The 21,525-nt window shown below is 48.5% G+C and overlaps 1 protein-coding gene across 1 annotated transcript in view; it reads left to right on the top strand.

Annotated features, from left to right (window-relative positions):
• The window catches only part of CACNA1H (calcium voltage-gated channel subunit alpha1 H), a 206,842-nt gene that overhangs the window by 67,347 nt on the left and 117,970 nt on the right, over nt 1-21,525 (top strand). Inside the window, exons 7-8 of the mRNA XM_054042758.1 lie at nt 2,417-3,206; nt 9,487-9,896. Of these exons, the coding sequence (XP_053898733.1) occupies nt 2,417-3,206; nt 9,487-9,896 (1,200 nt within the window). The remainder of the gene's footprint in view (nt 1-2,416; nt 3,207-9,486; nt 9,897-21,525) is intronic.

Below are 21,525 nucleotides of genomic sequence, written 5' to 3'. Positions count from 1 at the left end.
CTGCTGCGGGTGGGAGATTATGGCACAAAAAGCTTTGTCCTTCTTAGCAACATAAATATGATGTATTACTGCAGCTCGTCAAACCATATAGGCCCCTCCCCCCCCCCGCTCTCCGAGTCTTGATCTTATAACCTTGACTTCTCCTAGCTGTTGTGCCTTGTTGCCAGGACTGCTAACGAGAATAAGCAGCACACGTCTCTTGCGTCCCACCCCCCAGCCTCCTTGACATTCCAGAAGGCAATTTGTTTATATTAGAAAGGAACTACTTGTGTAGAACCCCAGATGCCGGATTATCCTTTATTAGCAGAAATGTCTCCTGCAAGACATCTCCGCAGCGGCTATAGGTGTAATTTCCAGCACTTCTAGAAATACATGCACTTGCTTTGCAGCTACTGTGCTCTAGTGGTTAGTGCATAGAGCTGGGAACAGGAGACCTGGGCTTCTATTCGGGACTCCCTCGAACATTTCTGCATATTCATAGCCCTTCAGAAAAACCCAGAAAGTGACTAATTGGGGCTGAGGGTGGCATCCTTAGTTCTTCCCAGAGAGCGCCCAGGCTGATGCTAAAGATTGGAGATTATCACTGCATATCAGTAACCCAGCGATTTCTCCAGAGGAGGCTTGGAACAATGGCCCAAATTAAATCCATACATTTACTGCTGAGCCCAGCACACAGGTAACGGCACCTTGAGTCTATCTCTCGACATCAATCACTTTTAAGTCTCGGTGCATTGGTTCTCATAACAGGAACACTGGACATTTCCCTGAGGTTGATCTTTTGCAATGTGCTAACCAGGGAAATGAGAGGGAAAGGCAGGGAGAGAAGGGGCGAAGCCAGAATGACATCATACCCACCGGCATGGCCTTCAGCAAAGCAAAGAGAGTGGGGGGGGGGTCAGTTGTGTCCTGTTCTTTTGGAGAACCTCACAATCCCTTATGATCTCCACCACCCTTGACTAGCCCTGTCTCCCTCCTCTTAGAAGGATACTATGTTCCCATCAGGCAGTGTGACCTGAATAGAAGGCAACTAATCCTTCGTTCTTGCCCATGAAATGTAAGGCCCATCCTGGTCCCAGTCACCGGACTGGAGAAGGGTCTTAGGATAGTAGCTAGGATGCAGACTAACTCAGACAGTAAGATGCTTCATTCGGACACACGTACATGGAAAGCCCAGACATCAAGTGGTGCTTTTAGTTACTGATTTCATTTTGGTGAATGGACTGATTTCAGTGCACCCATGGCAGTGTCTCTGGGCACCTATGAAAACCACGCCCAACGTAGATGAATATGCATCTACAGCTCCGAGTGGGGGTAGGACTCACTGGCTGGGGGGGAGGGGGGGGAATAAAGATCCCAACTCTACAGGTTATGTCACATCCCTGTCCTCAGGCCTTGCTTTATTTCCAGCAGCAAACCGCATCAACTCAAACCACACAAGGACTTTCCAGCATCAGCCAGCGGGGAGGAGAGTGGGTGATGTCTACACGGCAGCTGTAGGTGTAATTCCCAGCACAGGTAGATGTACGTGCACTAGCTTTGCACACTAAAAACAGCAGTGTAGCCACCGTGGCACAAGCAACAGGATGGGCTAGACACCTGAGTACCTACCGAGGGTTTGGGTGGGATTGTCCTGGGGCCACTGCCCTTCCCGCTGCCCGCACCACCGCAGCTACACTGTATTTTTAGTGTGCCACTTCGATCAGAGCTAGCGCAGGTATGTCTCCCCACGCTGGAAATTACAGCTCCAGTGTAGACATTCCCTTTGTCTCCTTAACACCAGCTTCCCCTTTCCTTGTCTGACCCTGCTCGGATCAGCTATGTGATCGGCGGGCATTTATTAACTGCTGCTACGCTAGAGCACCCTTACTCTTTGTTAGGAGGGGCTAAACCTGAAAGGACTCTCCAAATGGGGGTTTGAATCCTGGCTGGTGTCTCAGAAATCAGAGTACATCATGCCTATGGGTAAGTGAGTTAAAAGGAAGAGGGGACATATTGGCAGTTCCAGTACAAGAGAGCACGTGAAACACAAACTACTGAACATCCTCTCTGCACGTTGGCCAGCTGCTTGCTAGTTAAATGATGTATTTCTCAGCAGTACTTTGGTTAAATTTTGGTTTGTAAGTCCCACTATAACCGATGTCAGTCTTGGGTTTGAGGGGGCGGGCGTTTAAAAGTAAAGATCTCCCTTGTTGCCGCTGAAATAGCTTAAAAGAGCGTAAGTGCAAATCTAAAACCTTTAGTGTAATTAATACAGCCCTTGATTCTCCAACTGCAGACCTGGGTATTCGGCATGATGGGCAAATCCTGATCTTAAAATGAGCCCAGCAAATATTGTGACTTCCCTGGGGGCAATTCGGTGTATTTGGTGGGTGCTTCTTGGTAAAATTGGTGATTCCTCTCTTCTTGGCTTCCCCAGGTGGGTTCTTTCTTCATGATTAACTTGTGCCTGGTTGTGATAGCAACACAGTTTTCTGAAACAAAGCAGCGGGAGAACCAGCTGATGAAGGAGCAGCGTGCCCGCTACCTCTCCAACGACAGCACAATCGCCAGCTTCTCGGAGCCGGGCAGCTGCTACGATGAGCTTCTCAAATATATCTGCCACATCTTCAGGAAGGTAAAGCGGCGGACGTTACGTCTGTACAACAACTGGCAGAGCAAGCGCCGGAAAAAGGTGAACCCCAACAGTGCCCCCAATGGGCAAAGCCGCAGAAGCAAAAAACGCATCACCTCCATCCACCACCTCATCCACCACCATCACCACCATCACCACCACTACCACATCAGCAATGGGAGCCCTCGGGGGCTACGTTCCAACCCTGAGATCTGTGACCTGGAGCTGAAGGTCATGAAGTCTGGGAGCCAACTGATGCTTCCGTCTCCATCCCCCAACCTGCATAGCCCTCCTCCTCATCTGGATTCAGAGTCTGTCCATAGCATTTACCATGCTGACTGCCACGTCGAAGGACCGCAGGTGAAATGCAAGTCTTCCAATGCCACTGCAAGTATTAAACTGACCGCTGGGCTCACCACCAACCATGGAAATATGAATTATCCAACCATCTTGCCTTCTCCAGCTAGCAAAGCCAGTTCTGCCCCGGTACCCAAAGGGAAGAAAAGTGGCAGCGGCCCTGTGGCCATGGTTAATAGCCCAGTGAGTTTGAATGCAGCTCCTTTTGAGAAACTCCGTCAACTGATGGGAGAACATGGTAAGGACAAAGGACTTGATGTCCTGCTTGGAATCAGTGGGCAAGGGGCAAATGGTCAGATGGGATTTGTAGGAAAGGGTCTTCAAGGGCTAACTAGAGCCCAATTTCATATCTTCATGGGAGCTCTGACCTTCCTTGTAACTGGGGATGGGTGAACCTCACAGGGGTTGGAGTTCAGGTTCAGGGTAGCCAAGCGCCCAAGAGTTTGCATGCTTGTCTAAAGCCCATCAGAATTAGCCCAACTTCTTGGTTCTGCGAAATGGAGCCTGAAGAGAGAGAACAGGCTTTGTATGGGCCCTATTGAAACCCAGAGGAAAATAAAAATCCTGGGGAGAAAAAGTGAAGCCAGCACTTAGCTGTGGGCGAAGGGTCAGACGGGTTCTTAGTCGGTCAGAATCAGTTTGACCATTTCTCATGATGATCCACAGTCCTCACTTAAGCTGGTGGGGAATCCTGGGTGGACTGCAGGGTTTGGGTCAATGAGATTGCATCAGGCTCTAGTGCAGCTGTAAATTTGAAGCCTTTCTCACCTGTCCCTCTCCCCTCTGATTTCCAGAAACTTGTGCCGGCCAAATTGGGTTCAGGGCAGGATGTACTTTGGGCTCCTATTTTATATTTGCTTGTTTGTGTTTTGACATATAAAATGCCCCCTTGCCTGCACTGAGACCTGCGGCAAATAAATGAAAAAATCAGGGATTGTTAATCATGGAGGCTGTATTGGGACAAGGGGGGGGAATGGATGAAATCTCCGGAGCAGTGACATGAGGACAAAGCCATTAAAGGTGAGGGGCACTAACTGGAGAGCAGATGAGCGCACACAGATTTCCTGAACCATGTAAGCGGAGAAGCCAGGAATAAGGCAAGTTCTGGGCTGTATACTTTGTTATGCCCTGCCTTCTGCTGGCTGGCTGGTTTGAAGTATGCAGTGTGAATGCGCAGACAGCGAGCCCTAAGCAAGACTGACCGCCTCTTTCTCACTGCTACGAAACAAACAGCTTGTCGCTTTGCACCCAGAGAACAGTGTTTCCTGGAGTTTCCCTCTTCACTCCCACCCAAAATGAAAATCCACTGCCTGGAATCCGGTCTCCAGGGTGGCAGTGATGAATGAGGATAGAGTGGGCCTGGTGGCTTCGTTTATTTCTGATCTCCGATCTTTTGTCCCTGACGTTACAAGCCGAATGCGAAACCCTCAGTCTCGCTCCTTGTCAGCCTCTGATGAACTGATTTATCAAAGTAAACCACTGCCTTTGGAGTAGTTTCTCTTGCTGTTCTGTGCATATCCCCCTGGGCAGCTGGCTTCCAAGGAAAGCTTGGATGTCAGCTGTCTACGCTGCATGAGTTTCGCCCGGTGTGCTGACTGTATTGCACCTCTTTGGGCATGTTTCTCGAGGCTTTGGTTAAAAGGGAAGAGTCCACTCTACATGCTGCACCATTCCATGTGCTCATTCGCAAGCCCAAAAGGGGACAGGAAAATGAATCTCCATACATGAAAAATAAAGATGGAAAGAGAAGAGACCCCAAACCCTGCTCTTGTGGGGTTCTGCTGTGCCGTGGGGAGCGGTATGGTTGCTATATGCTAGTACTCAACAGAGGGATGTGGGAGCAGCAAAACCACATAAGTCTAGATCCTCTAGTCTTCCCCTGTCTTCCGTTTTTCCCTGCACAGGGGAATGTGCTAGGCCTGCAAAGCCACTCAGAGCTCTTTTAAATCAGGGAAACGACGGCATTAACGTTGAACATGCACATATCTTATGAACTCTTTCAACATACGTCTCACCAATTGTACATTGTGTGTGGCCGCATTCAGCAGTGCTGACTCTCACGGTTTTATTGTGAGTTTCATAATATTTGTTGCTTTTCTTAAAACCCCAGCTGCTGGAATCATGGGATTATGAGAGACTTTTAGTTTCCTTTTTTTAACAAAAAAAAAACTGTGTCTAGCCCTCATCGTGGCAGAGAAAAGATGGAAAACGTGAACTCTAAAGTCTAAAATGACAAAAAGTAAATTAAAAGACCCCACGTTATTATTTTTAAAATCTCGTGATTTCTAAGTCAGTCTCGTGATTTTTAATGTTTGTGGTTGTCAGTACAGTTTATATTCATCCACGCATGTACACACGCAACTATTTAAACTAGTGATGCAGATGTTAAAAGAGTTCTAAGTATGTCTTGTGGGTCAGATTTAAGGTTGTTTGTGAAATATGTTGGGTGACTTTTTCCATGTCAACATTGTCTTTAACTGAATGCACAAATGGGTAAAGCTCATGAAATTATTTATATAAATTACCTTCACTGGACATTGGACACTTCCTCCCTTTTAAAATGCCCAGTGGCGGGAAGGGTTCATTGTAATATTCTTGTTGCTTATGCAAGGGTTTTATATTCATCATCGGCGTGGCCTTAACTCTATAAGTTAACGAAGGCTATAGTGTGAGCAGGGCTGGCTCCAGGTTTTCTGCCGCCCCAATCGCGCCGCTGCATTCTTCGGCGGCAGTTCGGCAGCGGGTCCTTCACTCCCTCTCTTCCTCTTTGGAGGCACTTCGGTGGCAGCACAAAGAGGAAGAGAGGGACCCGCCGCCGAATTCCCGCCGAAGACCCGGACGTGCCGCCCCAATATCGGACAGAGTGCCGCCCCTTTGTATTGGCCGCCCCAAGCACCTGCTTCCTTAGCTGGTGCCTGGAGCCGGCACTGAGTGTGAGAGTATGTATTTACTTTGAGATAAAAGCCCACGCTCCTGGAATTTGAAAGCAAAGAAACTGTTCCATGGCCGTTGCTTGAAACTCACAGTTCAAGCCGGAGGTTGGTCCTGCTGATGTGCACAAAGAGCCCGGTTCTCTGCTTTGATGTGAGATTCACCTTTCACTTACACCCATGTGAATTCAGTGACTTCACTGGATTTTAATTTGGCTCAGCATCCTTCAAAGACCTTGCTCTTAATAAGGCCATTAATAATAGTACCCTGTGTTTATAGAGGCCCTTTCAACCCTAAGGATACCAAAGCACTTTATAAACTCGATCAGAATCATATCGTCTCTCGCTGAAGTGCAGCCCCTACAGGGTGGAACGCAGCAGCTGCTTGTCAGTGAACTGCAGAACAGTTGACAATAGGAAGTAAAGAAGAGGGTTATCAGGCATCTCTTGGTCACTTGGAAGGAGGGTGTTTCTAGGGGGAAGGAAAGTCGAGTGGAATTCCCGGTGGAAATCCCTGGGACTCGAAGCCACCCAGTTGAGCGCATATCTACTCTTGCCTCCACAGGTTCTAAATCTGATTTCCAGCTTGACCAGTCTAACGTCCAATCCCTATCCCATTGGTAGGGCGGCCACTCATGCAGCCCCAGAACACCGGACATTTTAGTACTTCCAGGAATGGTGTCGGCCTTCCCCCCCCCCTCCTCCCAGAGTGACCCCACCCCTACCAGTGTGAGGTCACACCACATGAGGGTGCCATTTTGAAGAGCACGCTGCCCCATCCCTCACATGCATGCCATTCTCCAGCTGTGAGACTGGACAAACCATTAAAAACGGGATTGTCCGGCTTAAAACTGGCTGAATGGCTTTCCTTACCCAGTGGGAGTGGAGGAGAGTAAGTGACAGAGGGAGGGGGGGATGGAGTGAGTGGGGGCGGGGCTTCATGCCAGGGGTGGAGTCTTGGGAAAGGGGCAGAAAAGGGGGCGGGACAAGGGTATTCGATTGTGTGCGATTAGAAAGTTGGCAACCCTACTTGAAGGTGGAGGCAGACAGCAGTTGTGTGGGTTTGGAGAGGCCTTGAAATGGGAAGAAAGGGAGGTGACCCCTTTCTACACCATCACCCCAAGAAATATTTGCAGGGCTGGAGAGGCACCTTAGCAAGGCAGGGAAAGGAGTATTTAAATTGATCCATTTAAGCAAGAGTTTCATAGCCCCTAGTTCCCTCTACTAGCCACTGCTGGAGACCAATAATTCCACCACTGCTGGTCCTTGCTTCAAAAAACAGAGCGTGGCGCTACGCCGCGGTGTCTCACGCCTGCTGAGAAGTGGCTCCAGCCTGTGCTCAGCGATGGACCCACGCTAGATCCCTGCCCCATGCTGGAGGGATTAGACACTGAAGCCAGTTGGTGAGCTCCATCTGGCATTCCTGGCTTCCAGCTCAATCGGAATAGTCCAAAGGGCTGCCTCACTTATCCCCCTGCACCTTCCCAGCCGGCAAGAAGGAGCAGAGTGGAATCCAATCCTGGCAAGCGATGTGCAAAACAGAAACCCTTGAAGGATAATTGCATGCATCAGCAAGGTATTAAGTGCCGGGGAGCTCACAGTCCTGTCTGAGAAAGGGGCCTGGTGTCTCGAGAAGGGATGTGATTGGGGGAGCATATTCTCTCTTTTTGTGCTGTGGAATTGAGCAAAATGAAGTACAGCCTGTTCCTAAGAGTGCTTGTGCCCTGCAATGCTGTGAGGTTGTTCGAGCAGGCAGCCAAGGAGACTCTGGTGCTCTGAAGACATCTGCGGCGCCAGTGGTTTTTGTATCATTTTTAACACTTCGATAGCATTTAGGAGGTACAAGCCCTGTGCTCTAGCATGCGTACTTCTGACGCAGCTGCTTAGTCATTTCTCCTTGGATCTGCTTGTGCATTTCTAAATCATTGTGTAAATTAGCAAAGAGAGGAGCTGACGTGGCCTAGTGTGTGGAGTCGGGGGGAGAGGGAAAATACCTCTGACCTCTTGGGATCTTTGGCATGATGACCAGAAATCTCCAGAGAACCCATTCTCCTGAGGTGATCAGCCCAGTTTTGCAGGCCTGTGATTTCTGGGTAAGGTTCAGTGAAGCAGCCAGTCTTTCAATTTCTCATTGTAACCCAACTTTCAGACCTTGTGAGTGAAGCAATGGCTTTTTCTGTAACCTCCTGGAGTATTAGACAGCAGGGGTCTAAATCATGACTGTAATACTGCTGTGATGCTCTTGTCTTTTAGGCCCACAACCATTATTATCTGATGGCTCTTGGGTGGCTTCTGTGAAATGAGTTGGTGGGTCGCAGTCTTTTTCCCAGTGGAGAAGGCCAAGCTCTTCAAACATGACTAGTGACTTTGGTGCCCAACTTGAGGGACTTCACAAGGGCCTTGAAGAAAGGGCCCTTGAAGATCAGACTCCTTTATGGTGTCTCCGGGCAGGCACCCAAAATCACTAGACGCTGCTGAAAGTCTCGTCTGCATCCCCAAAACCAGCGGTTAGCCCCTTTCTTGGCAGACTCAGCACACAGGCCACTGTCTGAGCATGTTCAGGAGCTCAACTACCCTCTTCCCTCCAAGCTGATCCCTTCCCACCAAGCACAATGTGGAGGAGGGGAGCGTTACCGCGCAGTTGCCTGCCCTGTATGTATTTGACTCTCGCACAGGAGTCTGGATCAGGTTCCATTCGGGTGAAGGTTCAGGTCAATTCATCTCCGTTGGCTCATTGCGTTGGTCTGTAAAGACCTCCTGGCTGGGCACATCCTCTCCATGCTGGGTAGGCAGCACCGCCACCATGCCCAGCTTCTGGGAGGGCTGCCAACTTTTCTCCTCACACCAGCAAACCCTGTTACAGATTGGATTAAAAATTCCAGCCCCGGCATGCCTGTTCGAAATAGCCACAACTCCCGCTGTGCCGTGACGGCAAGAAATTCAAATGAACGTTTCAAAAAAGCTTGAAAGGCAAGGAGGGGTGAGGAGACATCAAAGCAGCCACTGCTGAGATGTTTAATCTATAGCCGTCCTTGTTCCCCCAGTGTCCTTCCCCCCACCTTGTTATCGGAATTGAAGGGTCCTCTAAATCTGGCATAACTTTCAGGCAGCACTAGGGTCGCCATTAATGATGATAGACCATTGGGTTTAATCCAAGTGAATGGAACGTGTGCACTGTGCCACTCAATTGCAACAGAGTGCAAAGAGATCACCGTGTGCTGGGGGAGGATGGCCCTATCTAGGGCTAGACAGCTGAAGCAAGGAAGCTAAGGGATACTTGTGGAACTTGAAGGAGGGGAGACAGAGATAAAAGGGGAGACTATGGAAAATATTGGACCAAATTAGAGGCAGTTATAGAGATTTGAAGGCCAGAAGGGAGCGTTATGAGCACCCAGTCTGACCTCCTGAATGGCACGGGCTGAAGAACCTTGCCCAGTGAGTCTAGCATCAAGCCCGTGATGTCTGGTGGAGCTAGAGCAGATCCATCACGTTTGTTATAAAATGACATGTCCATGGAAAACAGGAGATTTGGGGAGTAAGGTGGGAGTTAATTCCGCTGCTGATCCTGTGCGTGTCCCTTGGTTGTAGGTCTGTGTAGGACTTCCAGCAGGCTGTCGGGTTTGAACGTGCCGTGCCCTCTGCCCAGCCCCCAGCCCAGCATCCTGACCTGCGAACTCCAGAACTGCCCCTACTGTGCTAACATTCTGGAGGATCCCGAGTTTGAGTTCAGCGAGTCCGACAGCTACGACTCTGACAACAACGGCGTCTACGAATTTACGCAGGACCTGAGGCACGGAGACCAGAGAGATCAGATCCAGCAGCAGAGGAATAAGAAGAGGAAGAAAAAGAAACCAAAGGAGAGGAATAAAGTCGCTAGACTTTGGGTGGCTTTTGGCAACAAGCTGAAAAGGATTGTGGAGAGCAAGTATTTCAACCGTGGGATTATGATCGCCATTCTGATCAACACGCTGAGCATGGGAATCGAGTATCACGAGCAGGTGAGTAAACTCACCCCAATGACCACTGCTTTCCTTTTCTTTGTTGGGCTGCGTGGGCTGCTTTGCACAGAAAGGAAACGAACTCACACAGCTGGGATTTTGAGTTTTAGAGTCTGAGCGTGAACGGCTCACGTGATCTAGATCAAGCGCTGCTTTACAGACAGTGGTAACGGGAGTGGTTTCTGAATAGTGAATACATGCAAGGGAATTGTCAGCTGGGAACAGAAAATAAGGGCACGGGTCAGAGCCATCAAACCATGAGTGGCGGGTATCAAAGGCCAGGGCAGGCTAAGCCTCCCCTAGACCAGGCTGTGGCCCCACCCATGTTCCTCCCCAAGGCCCCGCCGCTCTACCTGGAAGCTGGTGAGGGCTCAGCTCCAGCCGACAGCCTGGAGGTTGGGCCCGCCAGCAACCAGGAGCTGGGGCTGCCCTGGGCAGCTCAGGCCAGCCCAGGGGTTGGGCCAGAGGGTCAGGCTTGTGCTGGGGCCAACGGCTCGGCCTGGAGCTCAGTGGCAGGGGGGTATTGGGCTCCTCCAGCGGTGTGGGGGGGGATTGGGCTCCTCCAGTGGCAGGGCCAGCGGGGTTAGCCTTCCTGAAGTGGGGATTAACCCACCACCCATGCTTCAAACCATTATACAGGCGCTTAACTTCCTGCATATGAATCAACTTGCTGATGGCAAGTGTATACACATGTACAATGGTTTGCAGGATCGGGGTCTGAATTCATGGAATAAATTATCCTGTTCCTCAAATGCATGAATTGTTCCACTGCAAAGTGTCACCTATCCCTGGCCGAGATGGTATGCTGTGAAAGACCGTCTGCATCTGAAACGTGACTCTGGGTTTTTCTAGTGGATGATAGAATCTGGGAGAAATTCATTTTGTAACATGACTCACCAGTGCACAAGTTTGCTTCTGTGCATTGAACTAAAAAACAAAACTCCGAAGCCCACTGTTATGCCAGGCCAAAACCAAGGAAGCCAGTTTCTACTTTGTTCGTTGTGGGAGGACTCTTTGTTCAACCCCACGAGTTGAATTTGATCTCCTAGGGCACAAGGTGATGTCTTTTAGGTGTTTGGAGGCAGGAAGAAAATTCATTCTGTTCAGACTAACCCTGGGAACAGCATGATGTCAAGAAACAGCATTTGCCACTGAGGGTGGTGTGTCGTCCTCACTGTAGCTTGGCTGGAGCTGAAGGACAGTGAGATGAGAGAGAGATGAGTCATCTAAAGATCTTTCAGGCAGGTCACTGTATGGGAACCTGCTCTTTTCTGAGTCTTCTTGGAAAAACTGGTTAACCAGCTATTTTACAAATGACGTGCTCTGAATTTTCTCGGCAAAGTGCTGAAAACGCCACCCTGTGATTTGGAGAGGAATTTTAGTGCTAATTTTCTAAGTGGCAAATGATTCAGAGTTCCATCGAAGGCGCTCCAATATTGCGTGCTGCAGAACCATGAACATATTCTGCAGCCCAAGGTTATTAACCGGGAAATTATCCCTGTCACCACTAAAATCTGGTTACGTAGAAATGACGAGGAGAGGCAGTACAGGGTAGGGTGGAGCTTTGCAGTGGGGGCACTTAAGCGTATGCACATAATGGGGGGGCAAGGTTCTTTGTGTTCTCTTCTCCATCACTGCCCCTTGTTTGTGGTCCCACATAGAGCCAGAACCCATCAGTCCCTACAAGTTCCGCCTTGTTATTTTTTTTTCACCTATGTCTGTTTGCAAAACCCATGTCATTTATTGTGTGTTACTGTGTATGATTTCCCCCATCTCTGTTTGCAAAGCCCATGTCATGATTTAGGTGTCTTTTCTCTTAAGATCAATTCTTAACTAAAACAACCTGACTAGCAACCCTACAATAATAAACCAATTCTTGTCTGCAACAGAGGAAGGCCAAAATAAAAAAAAGGAGGGGGGGGCAAAGAAATGAATATCAAGGGCAGATTTTTGTCTGATAAATTGTTCAACAAGAAGTTTTAAAATTAGGAAATACACCTAGACAGTCTCCTTTGAATAGAGCTGTTTATTCATTGGGAAGGCTGTGTTTCAGCAGGGATACTTTGTCAGGCAGATAAAACTTCCAGTCCTTAGATACTCTGGTGACAGGTGATAACCTAAGATAGACAGCCTATGGTGAACAAGCACAGGGTTTCATAGAATATCAGGGTTGTAAGGGACCTTAGGAGATCATCTAGTCCAACCCCTTGCTCAAAGCAGGGCCAATCCCCAGACAGATTTTTATCCCAGTTCCCTAAATGGATTGAACTCACAACCCTGGGTTTAGCAGGCCAATGCTCAAACCACTGAGCTATCCCTCCCCCTAGAGCCTGTGCCCCATCACTTATAAAAGGTAGATTGTGATAATTATGTCCTTGTTCCTAAGAAAGTAAAACTCTGTGGGTTTATTTTGGATTCCAGATTTGCTTAAACTGTCTTAAAGCCAATGGTAATAAAAGATTTTTAAGTTTTTGGCTAAAGATCTCCAGACTCCAGCCAGTTTTGCTCCTAGCCACTGGCCAACTTGGGTGCAATAAAAAGGAAGAATTTTGAAGGAAAACCCTGTAAAAGTTCCTGCACATGCCTGACTGTGAAAAGCCTAATGCCTCTGGTGCACTGCAAGGATGACAGATGGCTGAGCTGTCAGACCAAGCTTCTAAGCACCTCAACTAGGCAGTCTGATATCAACAGGCTGGGCCCTGGGCCTTGCCTGGGGCCGGTACATGATGCTAAAGCAACAGGAAACAAAGTCAGACTCCTAAACTACCTGGCATGAAAGCCTTGGACTTTTGTTAGCAAAGCGTGGGTGATTTCAGAACCCAAGCCCTGTGAAAATTGGCTGTAGGATTCAGGACCAGAGAAGCGTGTTTGGTGCAGAGACAAAGAGCAGTTGCCTTAGTGGAACTGACCATGGCTTTGGGCTGGGAGGAGATCTGGGAACGGATCGTTCTGGCTACCCCTCCCTCGCTGCCGTGAAAAATCAGTTCAATCCCAACTTGCTTGATTGCTGAGTGAAAGGTGCTGGCCCGGTGGCCCTGAGTGGCAGAACAGCTACGGCATTGGTGACAGCGGCAGCAACGGCGTGAGTTTTCCCCAGGTTGCTACTGGGCCTCTGCCGTAACCCGAAGATGCCAAGACGGCTGTCCCACCCCCACTAGAGCACAGGGGAGGAGGACAGTCTGCATATAAAACTACTCTATAGAATCTGCTGCCGAGCGTCTCCTCTGCTGGGGAGTGCTGGAACACAGTGGCAATTATGGGGGGCAAGGTCTCCTAGCCCTGGGGATGCAGGAGGAAGCGGGGTACAGTTGTAGGGCGCAGAAGCAGCTCCTGCCTACGCTCTGCTCTGCTGACTTCCCTCCAGGTTACATGGTTGCGGCTCGTCCCAGTGCCGCTGCACCAAAGCATGAGCCACAGAAGGGGCTTGGGAGAGCAACTGTGGCTTTGAACAGTGGTCACTCCCCGTTAGGTCACTGCATGGGACCCCGAAGTGTCTCCAGGGGACAGTGCCGTAGAGCCCAGACGCTCCCGGCCCTGAAACTCGACAGAGCCCTTCAGGGCCGCCCAGAGGGGGGGGCAAGTGGGGCAATTTGCCCCAAGCCCCCACGAGAGTTTTTCGGGGCCCCTGGAGCGAGGTCCTTCACTCGCTCCGGGGGCCCTGGAAAACTCTTATGGTGCCCGGGCTCCCGGAGCTTCTTCCGCTCCGGGTCTTCGGTGGCGGGGGGTCCTTCCGCCCCAGGACTCGCCGCCGAGTGCCGTGAAGACCCGAGGCGGGGGGTCCTTCCGCCCCAGGACCCGCCGCCGAAGCGCCGGGTCTTCAGGGGCAAGTCGGCAGTGGGAAGACCCCAGGCCCCCTGAATCCTCTGGGCAGCCCTTGAGCCCTTTCCAGACAAAGCACAAGATGGAAGAGATTGTGCTGTGGGGAGGGAGGAGCGCTAGAGACACCAAATTCCCACACACCATCCCTTCAGCACAGACAGGGAGATCCACAGACCAAGGGATGCTCCAGGCCTAAGGGAAATCCCCCATCCTGAAGTGGCTTTCATGTTCAGGATGGACTCCTGGAAGAAGGCACTAACCATCTGTGAACATGCAGCAAGGCTCCAGGATCACCTCCAAGAACCCTATTTGAAGGGCTTTTCCCTCACCATGAAGGCCGGCACCTCTAGCTGAAACATCCTGTCTGAAGCACTTTTCAGTCAATGGTCTTGAATCCTGGATGTCACCTTCTCAGATTTCCTTAATGTGGACAGACCTCTGACCAGCTCAGCCTCTAAGATCCCTTCAGCGCACGGCTGCTTTGTTGAGACAGCAGCTTATGTTAACCAGGTTCTGTGACACCCGGTGACAGTTGTCCACCAGGAACTGTTCTGAAACTAACTTCATTTGAACAGCCGTTGCCTTGACCTGTCTGGAGTTCAGGCAGTGACCACTTCTAAGTCCCACTGCTCATGTCACAAACCATCCATCCCCTTCACTGGTCTTTGTTTTTCACATCGTTAAAGAGCGTGTTAGCTTTCATTTCTTGGCATTTCAGTTCTGTGAAAACCATCAGAGGCTTTGCAGATGGATCGACAGGCGGTCCGTGTTTTTATTGCACAATTATTCAAAGCCAAAGAATCGAGTCCTCTCGTTTGTACGTCCTGAAGAACATATGGCATGCAAGATAAAACAATAATAGTCTTTGTACTTCTGTAGTGCCTTTCATCCAAGGACTTCAAAGCACTCTGCAAATAGCTAAAGTCTCACAGCAGCCCCTGGAAGTTAGCAACTATTACTGTGCCGATTTTACAGATGTGGACATTGAGGCATGGAGAGGTTGTGATCTGCAGGGCTGGGACTAGAACCCAGGAGTCCTGACCCCTATTCTAATTACTATAAAAATGCCTTAAGTGCCATGATCATCCTGGGCGGTGAATGGACAGGACAAGAATTTGACTGGTTCTCTTGCTTTGTGTCTCAACCCTAACTGTACATCATATCCATTAGGGATGATCCTGGACAAAAACCATCCAAATGGCCCCCAACTTTGGGACGGCGTTCAGATTTGAAATTTACCCCAAACTTCATCGCACACACTCCTCACCAGTGTTAATATGGCTGTTTTGCTACCTGTCTTGGAACTAGCCTCGTGAATGTACAACAGGCAGTTTCAATGTCTTCTAGCGCCAGAAGTCCACCTTTCAGCTGGAATAGCCCTCACTTCATAGACCCACTCTTCTTGAAAGCAGTGTAAGATTTAATGGCAGGATGGCCTCTTTAAGAAAGACATTGTTGGCCTTGAAGACTGTTAGAACTGGAGCTATTTGAGAGCCAAATAATAGAAACCAGCACGCAGCAGATAATTGGCAAAGTGTTTCTCTGGAACTTTAGTCATTATTTTGAATCCGATACTATGGCATAGCACATTCATGGGACTGGCTGACCCAGTTCTGTCTCTGCCTGTCTTATAACATGTGAATACTAATTAGGAGGTTACAGGATGCTGCTAGTTAGTGGCAACATGACTTGTATTTTACAGGTTAATTGGCTGCTTTGGATTTTATTCTATTTTTTTCACACTTTATGTATTTATTTTTCTGCCTCCACCCTGAATAGGGACTCCACCAGGTAGGGCAAGCAAGCACAGAGAAGATGGCAATCCTTGTATTATTATTATTACCAGCGTTTTCAATAAGGTGAATGCTTTGACTTGTACATTCTTCGTGACAGACAGCTCTTTGGTATACCCGAGCGCGTGCCTTTTTAAGCTGAGCTGCCAGTTCTGTCTCCAAAGCAACTAAGTACCCATGTAGTTTGCATGACCCCTTCCCCAGGTCATTGTGGGGGATGACGAAGGGATGCACAGAACAAGTATGGCAGGTTCCAGGGTCTGTCTCTTAAAGTGTGTCTCTGCTCTGGAAAGTGAGTGTGGAACTGTGAACACCCTCTCACTCAATAGATATGCTCCCCATGAGGACCCAGAGTCCAGTATCTGCTGACTTGAGTGGCCAATACAACTGATTACTCCGTTTTACTGCGGCTATTCCTGCAGGGCTGGCGAACCAATGGGAGAGTGAGCCGGACTCTATTCCTTCTCTTGGATCATCAACGCAATTGTGAATGAAATTCCCATTTCAGGGGCAAGCTCTGTCCTCAGTTACACCTCTAAACCAGCAATGAAAACAGCCTGCTGTTGATGGTCCAGGAGAAGGAATAGGCTCATTCATCCATTCAGCCCCACTGAGTTGCTCACCGTAGAAAACTGAGCACAGAATTTGCCTCCAGGACCTTTTATTACTGCTGATGACAAGTGGGCAGCAAAGAACCCAGCCGGACTTCAAAGACCCAAGGTGAGTTTGCAGGGGTGACAATGCTAAACTGAGCCCATCAAATGGCACCTAGGGATGCTGTTTTATAGTCACTTTTCAGAGCAGAACTGCAAATTAATACTTGTTCCAAGCTTTTGCTCTTCCTCACGATCCTTTCGGTTGGCTTTATGAATTCTTGCTCTCATGGTGTGTTTCATTCAGAGAAGCTTGGTTTGGAGTAGTCAAGAGCCAGTCTTTAGTAAACATTCAACAGTCCATGTTCATTGCTATAGCCCAAATGTTAATTCAAAGCACCAGGCTAGCTCAGGTCTGTCTCCAAGAGTAGCACTCACATCTCCTGACTGCCGTGTAGACATACCCATAGAGGCAGGGCCATTGTTCCTGCTTTGTGGGTCCAGTTGTAATTGGCCTTGATGGAGCTCCTTCTCACCCACTCTCTGACCGTTCTTTCTATATTAACCAGCCATCTGCGCTCACCCACTTTCCACCCTCGGAGTTTTATGTTGTCGGTATAGTCTTTTTATTAGTTTCTGTAAGAGTAATGGACCCTTCCATGCCTTGTGCCAGAAGGGAACAGCACCTCCACTGTGCAATTAAGCATCCAAGGGTTGGCATTCTGAGAGGTCACCAAGGAGAGCGTGTGTGTGAGGGGCCAATACCACCGAGCTCATTGTGGGTGGGCCTATGGAAGTTCAATTTGCAGATTGTCACTGGTTTCTACAAATGTATTCATTATTCTTAATGATTCCCTGCAGAATTCTGCAGCCTCCTCATTGTTAGCCAGCTGTTCCCTTCAGCTATGCCTTGTTTGTAGTGTGTGATTGGTCGCATAAGTCACATGGTATTGTTTCTGCACTCTGATTGGATGACTGAAACTTTTTAAGCAAAAATATATTGAAGGGTGAATAATGCACTTCCTAGTACGAATTTTCAGGTGGGTCTATAATCGGTGGCTCTCCGATACGCTCCAGTTTAATCTGAAGCAGTTGGGTTTGACGCAGGAGGTACTGAGTGATGTTCTCTGGGCTGTGTTATGCAGGAGGTCAGACTAGATGAATAAATGACAGAATGAATCCATCAAACAGTCATGCTCTATAAACAGAGGTTACGGCAATGGGAGTCCTGTGAGAACCTAGCCTGTAGGTAAAATAGCCAAACACTCACAAACAAAGAATACTATAACCCCGCAAATCACAGCAGAGAGAGCTTGCCAGCTGCATTTTGTCATGGAATCACTGTATTATTCAGGGGGACTGGACTCGATGACCTCTCAAGGTCCCTTCCAGTCCTAGAATCTATGAAACTTCAGACAGCGGTGTGACAGGGGGTTACGAGGGAGAGAGGTTTAGTGTAGTGGGTGGTGAGATGTTACTTTTATACTAGAGGAAATGTAAGATGAGGGCAGGCCTTTAGTGAAGGTGGATCGTACAAATGAAGGACATGGTGTTGCATCTAATCCGCTGCTTATTGCACGTTGTCCACGAATAGATTTCACAGGCGAGTGGCGTTTGGGTCAATTAAGGAGGCCCCAGGGAGAGCACACTCCACCATCCGGAACAGATGTACCTGGTGCTCGTGTGTCTGAGAAATGAAGAAAAATGAGTCGAGGCTAGGAAAGGTTACATCCCATTGTTCAGGGCTTGTAGCGTCTGTGAGCGGCACCGGAGAGATCACACCGCCTTCAGGCAGCCCTCAAAGCCTCCTGCCGTGCAGTGGGAGACCGGCACACAACTCCTTCTGTATCTCCTGCCAGCCATGTGGCTTTTTTTTTTTTTAAACTTCACACTAAAGCAAATTACCCTCATTCCGCATTCCTCCTTGTGTCTATGAAATGCAATCTGGCTGTCTGGAATAGTAATGTAATTACCTGAAGGCTTTGGGGAGGAAATGCAAATGAGCAAGGCAATCAACAAATGACTGGTGAAAATAATGCTTGCACCATACCAGCACTAGTAGGAATGCAATGACAGTGTGTACATGGCTTTAAAGTGCTGGGGAACTTGGAAAGGTATTTGGGGATCTAGCTGACTCAGGAGCCGGGTAACTGAAAAATGCAAATTATCTAAATTGTCCAGGGTTGGTTGGTTGTTTTCCTACAAAAAACCCTGAAAGTTTTCAAAGAAAAGTAAAAAGCTTTGATTTCATTGAAATTTTTCACTGAGGGGGAAAAATATATTTTTCCGCTCATCTCAGAGGAGAAGCCAAACGCCCCAAACATGGAGATACTCTCTTGCATCTCCCGATGGTTCCTCCAGCTAGTGATGCTGGTGGTGCTAGCCTATCCTATTCCGATTCTTAGACTGTTCCTTTCCTCCTGGCACCCAGGTGCTGTACAGAGTTAGCCTAATCTGCCCCTATACAGGTAGAGGATTTGAGTCTCCAAGACTATCAGTCTAGCACCTTTCATCAGCAAGAAATTCACTCCAGAAAAATAAGCCCGTGTATCTACTGCTGCCTCCACCTTGACTCATGACTCATGATTTTTGCTCAGGGTTTTAACCACATTTCTCCAGCTGTGACAATTTCAATGACTGAGATTTCCCAGAATTATGAATGAGGTTTTAAATGTCTCATTGAAACCTCCTTCAGAATCCTTCATCACAAGACTGAGATGCTTTTATAAATGATCTAGGTAAAAATGCATCTGAAGTAAGTGAGACTTTGGCTTGACAATGAATGAGACTTGGCACATCTGCTTCAACTCTTTAAACCTCTTTTTGTTTTCTCTGTCTGGCTGCTTAACTTTACTCTCCTAAAGGCGGATTGGCACCCTATTTGGGAACATTACAGTGGGCACTGGATTAATAGCATCCACAATAACCAACACTGAAGCAGAGAATCTGCCACCAATGTTGCCGGGATGGGAGGCAGGGGGGAGGAAAGGTGACTTGGCCTTTTATCCAAATTGAGTGCATCTCTGAGTCGTCTTCTCTCCTGCCTAATTGTCTTTAGGACTAAGAACCCTGCAAAATGAGATTAGCAGAATGAATCGGGAAGTCTTTACTGTAGTATCCCCTGATACCGAAAAGAGACAGGACTTGGGTGTAATTAACAAAGTGAACGGAGTCTGCTGGACACAGACAGACCCTGTAGTTCTCTCTGGCTCAAGTTTCCCAAGTGATGCACAGCTCGTGCTGTCTAGTGTAATTGTCAGTTTCCTTAATTCCTGGCCTGGACTCTGCAGTCATAGAATAGGTCATATAGGTGGACACCTTCCCCTCCCTCCCCCCCCAAAAAGAATCCTGGATCCAAACTTCCCGGACACCTTCCTCCTCCACTTCCTCCCCTCCCAAGCAATCAGGTGCAGGTCCAGCCCATCTCAAAGCCAAATGAAAACCATAGAGAACTGCTCAATAGGGACGAAAATCAAAGTTACGATTTGCCCCTAAAGAGTTTGGAGCCAAAACGCCCACAGTCCCAGCCTCACGTATCCCTGATCTGGGTGTACAACAGTGGTGCAGTAACTCATAGGCAAGAACAGCTTGAAGTTGTTGGTTTAAAGCAATTTCTGCCAGAGCTTCAGAAAGCAGAATATGTTGCTGGGCAATTTGAGTCGTATTTAGAATGGCCGGTGGTATGTGGCCCAAACATTGTGCTGAATAATCCTCGTTGCGCTGAAGTCTGGGTTCCACAGGGGATCGAGGGCTGCCCTGAATGTCCCAGAGCCGAGATGCTATCCTGTCCCTTTAACAGAAGCATGCTTATCGGTCACTGTATTGCAGAACAGCTGGGGTGCTCATGGGAGCAAAGAGCTGGGCCAGACGGATGCCAGAAACAAAATAGATAACAGAGAACTTTTAGGAGGTGGTGAGTCCAGTGAGAGCAACATGAGCCAAACGTGAGCGCTGTGGGCAGGCACCGGCATCCCTTGGTCGATGTCTAGCCCATCCCAAAACAGACGGCAAAGACCTCCAAAGGCTTGAATAACCATCCCCTCCCCCTTTCTCCTGCACCTCTCTCTCCCAGCCCGCTCCTCTGTCCTTGCTCCAGGCCCTGCTCCTTTTTCAGGCTCCCGCTAGAATCCGCAGTGACTTCAGCCAGACGTCCGCCAGAGTTACATTCCAGGCAGATATTACTGGCATAGCAGTAGGGTTGCCCCCATGCTGTAGCGGTGGGAATGCATCATTCTAGGATTTCCGGCTGCCCCTGCAGCTCTGGTAGGTGGGTTCCCACCATTCCTAGGAGTGAATTTATGATAGTGATGGACAGACTGAGATCGACAGACAGACATCAAGCCCATGACTTGTGGCTGGGGGAGGGGAGAAGACGTCTCTGTGGATTATGAAGGTCCTTTTAGTGTTGCCCTCTGAGCTATCTGTAAAGCAAAAACTTTCTAATGCTGTTAATTCCCCCCTTTCTCTCCTTGTTTGTTTGTGTGTAATAGCAGGGGGATTAGTGTGTGTAATTTTTTTAATATAATATGAAAGCTGAATGCAATATTTATGGTTGCATCTGTCACGCCTCTGAAAACATGGAGCAAAATAAAGGTTAACAAGTTTGGGCTCTCGGAAAAGCATGTACAACAGAGTTTTGTGGAGGAGTTTGTGTGTCACCACATAGCAAGGAACAACATGACTGCATTTTCCAAGCATTCGCTCACTTTCCCTGGTGCAGGGTTATTTATCATACTCTGTAGCAAACTGTCTTCTGATTGTATGTCCTCATTTCAGATTCTCAAAACCCCAAATCACATTCCTTCCCCGTGTACAGCATAAGCAGGTTGTACAGTATAAATAGCCAGAGGGGATTGCTTAAGCATCAGGTTGGAAATAACTATACTCTCTGCAACCATATGTTCAAGTCCCTCTGGCATCAGCTCATTGGGAGGTAAATGGTGCTCCATATAATTTGTGTTTCCTTAGAAACAGAGGTTGCATGTGACCGGCATGGACACGCAAGAGCCTGGGCTAGTTTTTGGAAGAGGAGGGGTTTTCCCTGGCATCTGTGGTTAAAATTCCCCCTCCCCATATTGTTGTGCACCTCTTCTACCCCTCGCCGCCATTCTCTCACCACCCCAGAAGTAGCTGTATTCAGATCCATACCTTGAGGCCCTTACTCAATTCTCACTTGTTGATTTCAATACTAATTTTTCCAGAATAAGGACTACAGGATTTGACCTACTGTTGTTTTAGCAGTCCTCTAGAAGGAAAAGTACTAGATCTAAGACGACGATTGTTCTCACCTTGGAATTCATCTGATACCAAAACTTTCCCAGCTCTTCTCCGGTTGATGCAAAAGGTGATGCCATGAAGGGAGAGCAAGAGGGTGGCGAGTCATTTCTAATAATGATATCCCTGTTTAAAAACACACACACACAC

The sequence above is a fragment of the Malaclemys terrapin genome, chromosome 10, assembly GCF_027887155.1.
Source record: "Malaclemys terrapin pileata isolate rMalTer1 chromosome 10, rMalTer1.hap1, whole genome shotgun sequence".
Lineage (NCBI taxonomy): Eukaryota > Metazoa > Chordata > Testudines > Emydidae > Malaclemys > Malaclemys terrapin.
The sequence above is the reverse complement of the archived record's forward strand: the minus strand, read 5'-3'. Positions and strand labels throughout refer to the sequence as shown.